General features: G+C 47.7%; 3 protein-coding genes across 3 annotated transcripts; 1 reads left to right on the top strand and 2 right to left on the bottom strand.

Moving 5' to 3' along the window:
• Nucleotides 1-112: 112 nt before the first annotated feature.
• Nucleotides 113-4356, bottom strand: LOC122620091. Its single transcript, XM_043797388.1, has 4 exons — nt 4082-4356; nt 3881-4027; nt 3600-3811; nt 113-3539 (listed from the first exon to the last, which is right to left on the bottom strand). Exons 1-4 carry the CDS (start codon nt 4259-4261, stop codon nt 275-277), a joined length of 3804 nt encoding a protein of 1267 aa, XP_043653323.1. The 5' UTR covers nt 4262-4356; the 3' UTR covers nt 113-274.
• A 483-nt stretch (nt 4357-4839) lies between these two features.
• On the top strand, nt 4840-7280 carry LOC122620183 (DDB1- and CUL4-associated factor 10 homolog). The gene is made up of 3 exons (XM_043797535.1): nt 4840-5436; nt 5488-5857; nt 5941-7280. The coding sequence occupies exons 1-3, from the start codon at nt 5144-5146 to the stop codon at nt 7147-7149; spliced, it is 1872 nt and encodes a 623-aa protein (XP_043653470.1). The 5' UTR covers nt 4840-5143; the 3' UTR covers nt 7150-7280.
• On the bottom strand, nt 7263-12480 carry LOC122620182 (pre-mRNA-processing factor 39). Its single transcript, XM_043797534.1, has 8 exons — nt 12441-12480; nt 12106-12197; nt 11041-11887; nt 10782-10984; nt 10593-10718; nt 9208-9482; nt 7812-9149; nt 7263-7753 (listed from the first exon to the last, which is right to left on the bottom strand). Exons 1-8 carry the CDS (start codon nt 12478-12480, stop codon nt 7450-7452), a joined length of 3225 nt encoding a protein of 1074 aa, XP_043653469.1. The 3' UTR covers nt 7263-7449.
• Nucleotides 12481-13021: the final 541 nt, after the last annotated feature.

The raw sequence follows: 13021 nt of genomic DNA, 5'->3' as shown, positions 1-13021 counted from the left end.
TACGCATGTCTAAAGAGTTTTGTGCGATGTATGTATTTAAATACATAATACTTACATATGCTAACATATAAGCCATTAATTTATGTAATAAAGTTGTGTATATCTAACTTAAAACCAATGCTATCCGTATAAAGTTTTTTCGCAACTCATGGTAGCTCCGATTTTATCCACTTACACAAGCACGATACACCATTCCGTATATATTTACAACTTCTAACAGAATTAGTGAGGCATGCTATTGCATATTGGGTATGGCCCATCAGCTATCCGAAGTCTATGGATTTACGTTTTCCTGAGCCCCGAGCGCATCGTCTTGCAATTCACGCTCAATGTTGGCGTTGTTATTGTTCTCGGCGATTTCGTTGATATTGGAATCGTCGTTGGCCTGGAAACGAGGCGGCCGTTCCTCCCCCTGCTCCAGATCCTGCTGCTGCTCGTTAATGCGGTTCTCAGTCTCCTCGATCGGCCTAGACGAGAGTCCCGGTGGTATCACCTCCAGCAAAGCCGGCTGCTCCTCGTGAACTAGCAGCTGTCTGTCTTCCAGTGCAGCCAGTTGTTGTTCTGAGAGCTCATGATTAAGCACGTTTTGCTGCTCCTCGTCGCACGTGTAGTTACTATCTATGTTAGCTGCATCGCAAGGCGGCAAAGCCATCGTTTCAGTGTCCTTGGGAGCATCGAGGGACACTGTTGTTAAAGAATCTTCACTTTCTGCTGCCGTGTCTGGTTTCTCCAGAGATTCCGATTGATCATTGCGCGGGGGTGAATTAACTGGTGCGGGGGAGAGGTTTTCAGGTATAGGCGGAAAAAAGCTGCCACTTCCACTTGGAAGGGATTCGTTCTCCTCTAGGACTAAAGATGGAATTCCTGTTCCGGCGGATTGACTGTCGACCTGAGCACTTGATTCCGGATAAGAAGCATCGTTTCCTATTGAGACTCCTATTTCTATAGAGACCTGAATCGGCAAATTTTCTAAAGGTCGAATTGCGGTGGTCGTCGGATTTTCAAGGACAGATTCCATATCTGCAATAGAGTGCGCTCCGTTTCCTGTGTTACAGGATTGAATCTGTGTAGCTGCGGGAGGGAGATCTTTAGTATTATCTTCGACATCGGTTATAATTTCGGGCGCAGCTGCGGGTTGAGAGACAATGCGAGGATCTAACTGGGACTGTGCGGCAATGGTAACTTGTTGAGAAGTTTGGACGTCGTTTGCAGATGACTGGGCATTCCCCACTGTGTCGGAATGAGCTCCATCTGCAGTGCTGGAGCTTTGGCCTATTGAACATTCCGTTTCATTTGAGCAAGTTGCAGATGGCTGCGGTACAGCTTGACTGCATATGTTGGTTATGACCAAACTAAAAGCAGAAGCTTGTGCTTTTTCCACACCTAGTACGTCCGGCGTTTGCGGAGGAGTTTCTCCGGCAGGCAACGCAGTTGGTACCTCTGTATCCATTCTCTCGGATTCCGCATCCTTCTTGGTTAATGGCTTTTCCCCCTCGTTTTGAAGTTCCAATGGTGGCAGCTCGAGTTCACGATAGATGCGCTCTTCCTCGTCCTGCTCCATGGCTTCCTCTGCTTCATCCGCTGATGAGGCACTGTCTTCATTTCCATCGTCATCGTCCTCATCACTCTTCAATCCATTACTGTGCAAGGCATCAATCTCGCATATGTCCAACTCCCTTTCCTGTTTCACTGATACGTTACTTAGATCCAAACTGCCTATGTAGGCATCCTCCTCTTCCATCTTGTCATTATGATTAATCTCTTCTGTAGTTTCTCGTTCTTCTTCTGGTTCCTCGTCTCCATATCCGCGATTTCGCGGTTCCGGCTTTATGGAAATCATGTTAAACGCCGAATCGCCGCTCACAACGGCTACAATCTGCGGCAAAGAGTTCGACCTCGGTGGACTATACGTTCTGCGTTCCGCACCAGCCGTACTTTTGCGCGCTGTGGACTTCACGGATTTCACCTTTTGCAGGGACGGATTTTGAGGCCCATCCCTTGTCTGGAACTCCTCGGGACAGGCTTCTTCAGCTCTCTCCAAAGCCATTGCTTCTTCTGCCATATCTATGCCACTGGCCACATGGGAGATCTGCATCATACGATCAAGCTCCATGCGATTTGGCTTGACATCTTTCTGACTCTGGGCCATAGCCTCATCCACTTCCGCGCTTCGTTCGTTATCGTTTAAGCTGCCTTCAAACTGAGTCATGGGAATAGTGGTCATGACAGTGGCCTCAGGAGCGTAATCAACGGGTTCCTGTTTGATTCTATTCGCGGGCTGATTATGAGATTCTGTTCGACAGTTTTCGGTCTCGGTCGGCGCTTCCTTCTCCCGTTCCTTATGCTTTCGTTTCTTTTTCTTTTTGCTGCTTCTGCCGAATACCGATCCCGCTTCATCCAGATCGTCTATGAGCGATGAATTTAGCTTTCCATGATTCTTCGTTATTTTAAGCTTTAGTTTCAGGGGCTCCTGCTTCACCTCCGTTTGCTTTTCATAGCCTTCATACTCGGGTTCCTGCTTAACCGATACACTGGGAATATCGTCACTGGCAGTAGCAGACATTTTATCGGATCCTGTTTCCAGTTGACATTCCTCCTCGCTGTCATCGTTAGCTGCCTGGAAATCATCGCCAAAACTTGGATGTTCTTCATCCGGCTCGGGGTCATTCTCGGCCTGACCTGCAGCTGGCCCCGTGTCACTGATGTGCACCTCCGGCTCATGCTTGATGCTGACCAGAGTGTTCATCGTATTCTTCAGCAGCTGATCCACTCGTTTCAAATAATTCTTAGCAGAAACTCTATCGCTATTTTTGCTTTTGGAGGCACCAAGTTCATTGGGTCCAGACGAGGCCCGCAGTAAAGGCGATGATAGGCGCTCCAGGACCACTATTGGTTGCATACCCTCGTCTATGACGAAATCCGGCGGCACAGCTGTGGCCGGCGGAAGACTCATCAATTCCTCCTCGATTTCGTTCTTGATGAGCATCTGCGCCTCATTAGTCACCACCTGGGGCATAATGTGCTTCGAGTGGTTGAGGTAAATCTTTGGGCAGGTTGGGGCATGACGCATATAGGCCGCTTCGGTGTTCAAGGTGCGACTACAACCGCCGCACTTGCGTTTACGGATGGCACAGCGGTGAGTGTTGTAGAAGAAGTTCGTGACGAAAGTCTTCTTGCACAGCGGACACTCCCGATCAAGGACGAGCAGCTGGACGGGAGTGGGAGGTGTGTGTTCGCGTAAATGGCGGGTAAATGCGTAGGCATTGGCAACGCTGGCGTCGCACACGGGACACTTGTAGGGCGTCTTGGAGAGCTTATGCCACAGCTGGTGGGCACGTATGTCGCTGTGGTTGTGGTGCGTCTGGTTGCAGGCATTACACGTGTAGCGCGGTATCGAAGGCACATGCACCAGGCTTTTGTGCTCGTCGGCCAGCTCCTTGCTAAAGAACTTCTCGCCGCAAACGCTACAAATGGACTTGCGACCGCCCTTTTTCGGTGGTCCCTTAAGATTGGTCTCCTGTTCAGCGGGTTCGTCTTTGCTGGTATTATAAAAAGGGATTTTTAACAAATAGAGCAATACGAAAGTTTGTTATAGTTACATCTCTGGCTCTCTTTTGGACACTAAGGACGTCATCTGTGAAGGCTGCAGCTTTTGCTTCTTGTGCCACACAAAGGGCTCCTTTTTGACCTGTGGCTTGACATTAAGGTTATTCTTTGGCCAGGATTCGTCGCCCTTGCGTTTCCTTCCTCGTTTTCCAACTGCCCCAGAAATATGCTGTTCCTCCTTAACGACGGGCTTAAGATCAATTAGCTGTAAGGCGTAAATAAGACATTAGTACGCATATTCATTAATTATAATAGAGTATATCGTATTTCTTACTCTTGCGGGCTCTATTTGCTTTAATCCCAAAAGATTTCGAGTCTGTTTATTCGTCGCATAGCACATTTCCCGAAACTCATAAAAATCATTGATTTTATCCACGCACAGGCTGCACATTGTCTGCGGCATTTTGTCGTCCACGGACACCTGCAATGGGCGTTGGTTAACTAGGCCAGGACAAACTTGAATAAAACTACCCACCGTGAAGCCCACCAACTCGTAGATCTTCTGGGACATACTGGGCTCGTCCAGGTCGATGGTGTCTTCCTCATTTGGCAAAAGTATTTGCACCTTTCCTGGATTATCGATGCCGCACAGCCGACAGATCTTGCAGAGATTCGCCTTGAGGGCCGCGTCGATCTTAAAAGCAAACCGATCCATTTTGGCCGGATCTTAAAAGTAATCTCAAAAGGCTTCTATCAACGGTAATTCAGCATGGTTAAAGGTTTTATCTCCAGTTGAATTCGCATTTTGTTTATTCCAATAAGCTTAGTGTTGGTAAGCGGTTAAAGAGATTTTTGCGAAATCGATGTGCTATCGATAGAATCGATGATTTGCTTATCTAAAAATTGGCCAACTTTATTATTAAATAATAATACAATTTTTAGATTTAAATAAATAATAAAACCTATAAAATCTAAACAATATCCTTTTTTTAAGTCATTTAATTTGATAAGTGCTATCACCAAATATAGAAAACTGGCTTAAAGTTACGTATAATACAATATATTGATTGCGGAATAATACGTTGTACTTAAGATAAATGGTACCTCACTATAAATAATACCATACTTTTATGACATTCTAACGGTATAAAATATCATCTAATTGCCTTGAATAAAAGCATTTCCTTTAGCATTAGGGCTGCAATATAAAATTGTATGATCATAATATCAGAAAATATGGAAATCCAATAAGTGCTTTCGAAGAGAAATACTTCGAGTTAATCATCGTTAAGCGGCGCTAAAACAATCGTTTGCAGAGTATTGTGTCAAATAAAGGATAATTTAAGTCCAGATGATTACCCTGCCATTAAAAAATAGAGTAATCTACCATTGTTCAGCTTTCCTAATCCCTCATTGTTTAGTTGTAAAAAAGAAATCGGTAAAAAAACAACACGGCGTTGCAGCCCTCGTTTTAGAATAAACACAAGAAAGGCCACGGGGAAATTGCATCGCGGTGCCCGAGAAATCGTGAGCAGGCACACCCACACACTGTCCTCCAGGTTTTCCGATCCACTCAAGAGATCCCAGAACCCACACAATGGAGCGGTACTTGAGCCGCCGCGAAAGTGGCTTCCACATCCACCGAAGCGACGACAACTCCCTGATGCGGCGGATATACAGCTCGATGAACATGTTCAATAGCTACCACGCCAACTGCAGGCCCACGGAGGCGGGTCGCACCGGGGCCATCTTCAACCTGGAGTTCAATGCCGATGGGAACGTTGTCGTGGCTGCCACGGAGAGGAAGTGCGTCCTCGTATTTGACGCCATCACACAGAAGGAGATCTTCAAGGTACCGGACGCCCACACTGATAGTGTCAATTGCATCAAGTAAGTGTGGGAGTTTCGTGCGAGGAGGTCCGTTGCTAATCCTCGCTCCAGATTCTTTGACGAGCGCCTCTTCGCCACTGGCTCCGACGACTTCACGGTGGCACTGTGGGATCTGCGGAACATGAAGCAGAAGTTGCGCGTCCTCCATGGCCACTCCAACTGGGTGAAGAACATCGAGTACTCCTCCAAGGACAAGCTGCTCGTCAGCTCCGGGTTCGATGGCAGCATCTTCACCTGGGACATCAATTCACAGACGGAACAGGGCCTAATCTCGCAACGCGTCTTCCATGCCAGTGGACTGATGCGCTGCAGGATTTCGCCCACGGGCGATAAGTTGGTTCTCTGCACAAGCGGTGGATACATTATGATTATTCATCACCTTGACCTCACCACGCTGCACAAAGATCTCTGCGGATTTAGGGTAAGAAAGTTTACATTTTGAACCGAGGAAAGGAGGGGTTATCTATGTAGATGCCTAACTAATGAGCTCGTTTGATTTTCCAGCCCGGTATCTACCGACTGATGCAGTTGGGCGAACAGTACATCCCACAGGCCGCAAAGTACGACCATGTGTTCTCCAAGCGGCAAAAGAAGAACCGCGTGGAGCTGGTCACCGACTTTCCGGAGAACAATGACGCCGAGATGATCATGGCCTTGCAGATTCACCCGCACTGTTGCTGCATGCTGACGAGGAACGTCAGCTGCGACGAGCAGAGCGAGTGGACTTGCATCCACGACATCAACGAGGAGCCGGTGCGCAGCGAGGATGAGCAGGACGAGGTGGAGCCACAGCCCAAGAGAAAGCGAGTGTCCACCACACTTGCCAGCCGCAGCTCGTTGAATGAACCCGCCCAGGAACAAGATACGGATGGCCTGCCTCCCAGACAGCCACGAAGACCCATGCGCGTCAGCACAGTACAGGTGTTCCAGTTGGATAACGCTGGATCGGGCCGTGGGGCCTCTGGCAACGCATCAGTCTCGACACGCTCGGATTCCTTCATACCGGACATCTGGGCGGCGGAGGTCACAGTCCAGGAGCGGGCCATCCGACAGAACCGTGCACGCATCTCCCATAACCATGTCAGCGGCTACAACTTTGTGTACGCCATCAGCAGCGGAGTGCTTCCGCTTAGACAATCGGGGGCAAATCGCCTGATGGGCAACAGCAGCAGTCCTCGCACCCTGACAACCCCGCCGCCCACAGAGAGCAACCAGAGCAGCAGCAGCAGTAGCTCCAGCAACAGTAGTTCCAGCAGCAGTTCCAGCTCCAGCAACAACAGCGACACCACGGTCCGTTTAGAGATCGGCCACAGGCTGCGACTGCGCCCATTCAATAGTCATGTGACAACGCCAACGTTCAAAGAGAACGGTCATTCAATACTGGTTAATGCCAAGAAACTGCTTTACTACGCCGCCGAGACCAACACCAAGCCGGGCTTCATCAAGGAACCTGGATTCTCCGCGGACGGCCGTGTAGTCTGCTCGCCGTACGGCAATGGAGTGAGACTCCTAGGCTACAGTGAAGACTGCTGCGACTATCCGAAATGTCAGGCGTTTGAGGAGGTGAAGAGCAAACCGCGAAAGCTTGTTGAGCTAGCCAGGATCACCGAGCACCAGGACGTCGTTCTGTGCGCCAAGTTTAGCCCCAGGGAACCGCTCCTTGTAACCGGATGCAACGGGGGCGAGGTGACCTGGTATCGACCCAATCTGTAGACTTCAGTTGAGCCGTGCGAAGAGCGCTCACTGTCAAACTGTACATTTTATTTTCTATTTAGGCATAATTCGACTTATTTCAAGCATATATTGGCGAAATACAAGCAACACGATTATGGTGGACCGATTAAGCTGGTATATTTTATTTTACGCAATGGTGGGGCTATTTTGTGGGCTCAAATAGGACTTGATAAAAAATTATAATAAGAATATCTATAACTTAACAGAGCAGCAAGGCAACTAAACAAGCTGTGGCGTCTTAGAGCTACAGGTGGAGTGGCTTAGATCTAGTCAGCGAGCTCAATAGTAGTTGCCATAGCCGCTCCACTGGCCGTAGTTGTAGCCGCCACCACTGCTGGCGGTGGCCCCACCGGAACCATAGCCCCACTGATTGTAGTAAGAGTCGTAGGACGCCTGTTGCGGTGCCTGCTGGGGATAGGCTGCACCGGCATTCTGCTGGCCGTAGTATGGATTCGCTGCTCCATAGTTGTAGCCTGCGACTGCCGCGGCCGAGCCACCATTGTTGTAAGCTGTCGCCGAGGATCCTGCGGGCACAGGACCTTCTTTGCTGCCTGACGAGTTTTTACGACTAGGACTGCCATCACTGTGGGAATAAGCAGGATTTAGAAATTATGATAGATATACCTTATTGGATTCCTTACCCCTTCTTTTGCGCCTCGTTGGCTTTACTGAGTGCCTGCTGCAGGGCGCGCTGTGCATCTTGTAGACCCCTGGCCGTGCTGCCGAAATCCTCAAGGAACTCCACTTTGCGCTGGGCAAACAAAACCTTCTGATCGGGTTCGATGTCCGCGCGAGCCATGAACTTATCCATAATTTGGACCACCTCCTGCTCATCGACTTTTGGGCGCTGAAGGCACAAATCGATCATTTGCAGAGCCACGCGAGTGTTGGCCGGATCACGTTCCAGCGCCTGTTGCAGGGCGGCCAAGCCCGCATCGAGATCATGACAGATTTTATTGAGGAAGCGGGCATACTTGATGGCCAGACTGCCAGCAATGCCCTTGTTCTTTGTACTCTCTATATAGTGCTTGTACAGCTCACGACACTTGTCCAGTGCTCCTCGACGCCTCTCCACATTAATGCGGCGGTAGGAAAGCTGCAGAAGATTCGGGCATCGCTGCTCGATGCGCTGCAAAATGTCGGCAGCGCCGTCAAAGTTCAACTCGCATTCCTCGAAGGCGGCCCACATTAGGTGCAGACTGGGTTTGTCCGGATGGTGGATGCGGCAAGCACGACGGTAAACATCACGTACCAGGTCCGCAACTCCGCTCTGATCCTCCAAAGACTCTAGATAACGAAGCATCTTCAGCCAGAACTCGTCATACAATGCACAGGCGATTAGGCACCTTTCGAACAAAACCAGGACACGCTCGCGATCGCCCTTTTCGATCTCGAAGTCCAGGTAGTCCTTCCAATTCTTGAGCTGTGCCCTCTCGAGGGGCTTCACATGGAAGTAAGGTCGCTTGATGCCCTCCTCGAAGGACCAGCGGGCTGTCACTGCGTTCACGGTCAGCTTGTGGACTTTGCGCCGCGCAGAGATCGCCCTGTCCCTAATGCTGGCCACCTCTTCGTCATTAAGCGTGCTAAGATCACTGAAATCGATCTGCAGCGCCGGCTTTGAAGCTGCAGGCGATGACTCGCTTTCAGTGGTCAGATCGGTAGTACTATCTGATTCATCGACTTGAGTTTCACTAGTATCTTTTGGCGACTTACCAGCACCGCCCCCGCCAGATTCGCGTTTCTCCCTTTCCTTGTCCTTGTCCTTCTCCTTGTCTTTGTCCTTATCCTTGTCCTTCTCCCGCTCTCCTCGCTCTTTTGAGTCTTTGTCCTTGGAGCTGCTGCTACTGTCCCGTCGATGCTTGGACGAGGACTTGGAGGACTTGCTCTGCTGACGCTCGTGAAAGTCTTTGCGCAGACGGACCAGCTCCTCGTTTGCAAGTGTGCTAGTAACAGCATGCTGATTGATCACATCTTGGAAACTGGAAAATATTTCTAATTATTCGCATTTTTCATAAACTAAATTTGAGTGGAACTCACTTGTCGAAATGGCCATTATAGCCCTGTGTGGGTATGGCCAGAAGTCTATCGTAGATCTGGACCACTCGCTGGTACCGCTTTGACTCATTCTCCCAGCGAATGTAGGCGTCCCACAGTTTGTCCGAGCGGAACTCCAGGCCGCAGGCCTTCACTGCTCTTTCGTACTGGGAGCGAATGAACTGTTCATCCTCTCCATGATGGGACTTAACATGCATCAGGTAGTGGATCCACAGATCCACTGACAACGGAATCGCCTCCAGTCCGCGCTCAAACACCTAGGATTTGGTCATTTCGTATGTTCGGTACAAGTTTTGGTTTTTTTCATTTATTGTTGATTGATCGCAGAAGAGAAATATAGAAATATTCGTGGTTTATAGTAAGCTTTCAAGAGTTAAGTGCTCAGATACTTAAGCCTATCGTTTGGATGTGAATGGTGTTCGGGCTTAAAGGCTAACTTAGCGACTTTACAAGTACACGGAATACATAACACACAGGTTGTAGTTGTTTTCACAAAGAGACTTAAAAATTTCATTTAAACGCCATTTGTACTTACGACTGTACGAGATGCGATCTCACTATTTATATCGTGTTGAAGAAGGATGGAGGTAACGTAACTGAAGAGGAGTAACTGGTGATACAAACGTACGAAGATCAGAAAGTAGACGGATCGTACTTCGAGTAGACGAACCCGTCGCTTTCGGGTTCATGTCGGTCTGGGGTTCAAGGGGTCAACAGAGTTGAGCTAGTCTGTGCTGGGTTACAGCGTGATTTGTGCGACACATGTGTGACTTATTCTTAAAACGTCCAATTAGTGTCGTGAAGATAAAGAACCATATCTCATGGGCAAAGATCACCGTAAAAAAGTGCTAAGGTGTAAGGAGTACATGTGATAAATAAGGTCGACGTCCGGTTTCAAAATCAAGAGTTGGGTGCAACTAAGGTTACAAAACAGAAGCTACTTTAAATAAACGTAATCAAATTTTTAGGTGATTTTATACTGCTTCTTTTTTTCTTATCCTCCTTTGAAAAAATGCCCCAACCCCCAAAAAACCTTTCCCACCTAAAAGATGATATGATTCGATGTCGAATCCACACCATTTTCAGATACATTCCCCGTAAAAGTATTTAGCAGACACGAGCCCTATGAGAAAACACAATCCTAAGTGGATGCTACACTAGTCTCAAGGCAAGTTTTGGTTTGTCCTCTCAATTTGGTGTATTTTGGTAGATGTTGCATTTATTGAATGTAGTATTTTTATTAGGTCATAATAAATTGCATTTAACAACAAATATATGAATATCAATTGTAATCGTAATTGTAAGCGTAGTACAAAAAATTGCGAAAGATATTTATTTGCACGACCAAATGTAATTGGGGTACTCACCTTGTAGCAGTTCGCCTTGATGCCCTTGCGCTTCTCGTAGTCGGCGTACTTGCGCCAATATCCGTAGCAGTAGGGATAGTGGGACAGGAATGTGTCGTAGGCCTCGCGAGCCGCCTCCGCATCGGACTGTGGAAAAAGGAGAAACACGCTTATTATAAGTTCAAGATAAGCGTTCGGCTATAGACTCACCTCACTGTCCACATATTGCAGTAAGTACGTCCAGCCGGTGAAGTCGGTGGAGTCATCTTTAACTGCTCTCCAGTACTTATCTAGGTCTGGCAGCTTCTTTCGCTCCTTCTCCTTATCTTTCTCTTTGTCCTTATCCTTGTCCTTCTCCTTATCTTTGTCTTTATCGCGCTCCTTTTCCTTCTTTTTCTCCTTGGGTTCAGATTCTGTGGGGTTTAATAGTGTGAGTGAACTTGTTAGTCACCAGACGATTTATAATTACCTTCAACTTTGATTTTTTTCTCTGAGGGCTGTGCATCGTTGCTCTCAGATGTGGGACTGCCCGGATTATATTGCTCTGCGGACTTATCTTTGCTTGCTTCATGACTGCTTGCTTCCTTATCTTCAGTGCTTTTTACGCTTTCGTCTTCCGCCTTACGCTTCACAGGAGCCTTGGGCTCAGTGGCGGTGTTATTATTATTGTGGGTGGGCAGCTCGTCCTCAGAGATTACTTCTGCATCCGCTGGCAACTCAGCCCGCTGCGGGGCTGGAAGCTCTTCGTCGGAAACTTCCTCGGCATCGTTTATTTCCGGCTTGCTGGGCAGAGGTAGTTCATCCTCGGATACTATCTCTGTGTTGACAATAGTGGCATTGCTGGTGTCCGCATCGGCCAAATCCTCGGCAATGGCATGTTGTGAGCTGGAGTCCTCAGAGGAATTCAGTTTCTCTGCCTGCGGTTGCAGGGCCTCCACATTGTACTCAAAGTCCGCCTTCTTGGCATTGTCACTCTCATCATTTCCACCTACGGAGGGCAGGCTGTTGGCATTATCGCCGGCCATCGAAGCCAGTAGGGTGTCCACGCCAGCCTGTCCGCGTGTCTCCTTAATATCATCACTAGTCTCTGAATGCTGCTCCGCCACCGTTCCAAACGGAAAGGAAGAGCTCTTTTCATCAACGCCTGCAGCTTCGGCTGGCATTAGCATTTCCACGTCATCCTCTATCTGGTGCTGTGTCTCCTCGAACTGGGGCTCCAAAGCGGGTGCCTCATCGGTGGTCGTCCCTGCAAAGGGCTCCTCCTCGTCCTGAACCATGACCACTTGCTCTTCGGCCTCCTCTTCGTGGTCACTTAGCTAAAAGGATTAAAGGTTATTAATGACTGCTAACGGCATTTCTCAGTGCATTATTGGATGCTGTGCCTTCAGTTGGCCCTTGCAGGTAATCACTCGCTCCTCCGGGGAGAAGTATCATGTGCGGATGGAACAACGCCACATCCGCACTGGAAATTGCAATCGTTTACATCATGGGCTGATGATCTGGATAAGGCGGCAACTACGTGGGATGAACTGACCTGTACGTTCCGCTTGGATGTGCGCCGGGTGCTCCTCGTTGGTAGCGATGCAGCCGGGGATGCGGCCTTCCGACCAGAACGTGTGCGGCGACCTGGAAAACGTCAATTAACTGTCTTGGTTAATCCATGCGGTTTACATAAACTGTACGCGCGGTGGTGTTATGGGTTCGCCGCCTCGTGATGTTCTCTTTTTTTTCGAAAAGCGTTTCTTGCCTACTCCGAATGACTGGCAATGTCAGCTTTCTGACTGGACTAGTCAGAACTGAATTTTAAATCACCGGGCACTTGGTCCGATCGAAATATTGTGGTTATTTGTCATTTTTTTAACACTTTACCTGGACTTTCCATCACAACGTTTTCGCCTTCTGACGCCATATTAATATTACAAAGTGGTATCGATATACATATCCCGCCAATATCGATAGTACTTTGTTTGCCCCTAACAGATTACTATATTTTGATTATTTTTTAGACGCTTTTCGAATTTTGCTGGTTTTTTTTTTAAATTTTGATATAAAAATAAAATATTTACTATCTATGTAAAATTGAAAATGTAATTTAATACGGAGAGTAGCTAAAGTATCCAGTGTTTTTCCAGTTCGCCGAACTAGTTCATTTCTTGGCGTGCGCATGCAGAACCTATCTCAATATACAAATTCTCCCAGAAAAGAAATGACTTGTGATAATATTATGTTCTGGTTTGGCTATAAACATAATGTTAATATTTATGAGTAAGAGGACTTTAAAGATCTCCATAGATAAACCTTCACAAAGACAATAGAAACATGTTTTATGAAACAAACTCTTATGTTCACATAATATAAAATGGTGTGTTAAAAGCCTTTCAATAAATTTAATTATGTAGGTCTGAACCAGAAGCATGAACAACATAAACAATTAACACAATCTTTGGTCC

Source organism: Drosophila teissieri, chromosome 3R, assembly GCF_016746235.2.
Source record: "Drosophila teissieri strain GT53w chromosome 3R, Prin_Dtei_1.1, whole genome shotgun sequence".
NCBI classification, from domain to species: Eukaryota; Metazoa; Arthropoda; class Insecta; order Diptera; family Drosophilidae; genus Drosophila; species Drosophila teissieri.
This window is presented reverse-complemented; position numbering and strand designations above follow the sequence as displayed.

Excerpts from the sequence above, each read along its gene's own strand:
- LOC122620091 (XM_043797388.1), bottom strand. The coding sequence starts at position 4,261 with ATGGATCGGTTTGCTTTTAAGATCGACGCGGCCCTCAAGGCGAATCTC. Across the intron at positions 3,812-3,880 it reads AGCAAATAGAGCCCGCAAGA|CTAATTGATCTTAAGCCCGT; the intron begins GTAAGAAATACG and ends TACGCCTTACAG. Across the intron at positions 3,540-3,599 it reads TCCAAAAGAGAGCCAGAGAT|CAAAGACGAACCCGCTGAAC; the intron begins GTAACTATAACA and ends TTATAATACCAG.
- LOC122620182 (XM_043797534.1), bottom strand. The coding sequence starts at position 12,480 with ATGGCGTCAGAAGGCGAAAACGTTGTGATGGAAAGTCCAG. Across the intron at positions 11,888-12,105 it reads CATCCAAGCGGAACGTACAG|CTAAGTGACCACGAAGAGGA; the intron begins GTCAGTTCATCC and ends TAATCCTTTTAG. Across the intron at positions 10,719-10,781 it reads TGCAATATGTGGACAGTGAG|TCCGATGCGGAGGCGGCTCG; the intron begins GTGAGTCTATAG and ends CTTTTTCCACAG.
- LOC122620183 (XM_043797535.1), top strand. The coding sequence starts at position 5,144 with ATGGAGCGGTACTTGAGCCGCCGCGAAAGTGGCTTCCACATCCACCGA. Across the intron at positions 5,437-5,487 it reads GATAGTGTCAATTGCATCAA|ATTCTTTGACGAGCGCCTCT; the intron begins GTAAGTGTGGGA and ends TCCTCGCTCCAG. Across the intron at positions 5,858-5,940 it reads AAGATCTCTGCGGATTTAGG|CCCGGTATCTACCGACTGAT; the intron begins GTAAGAAAGTTT and ends TTGATTTTCCAG.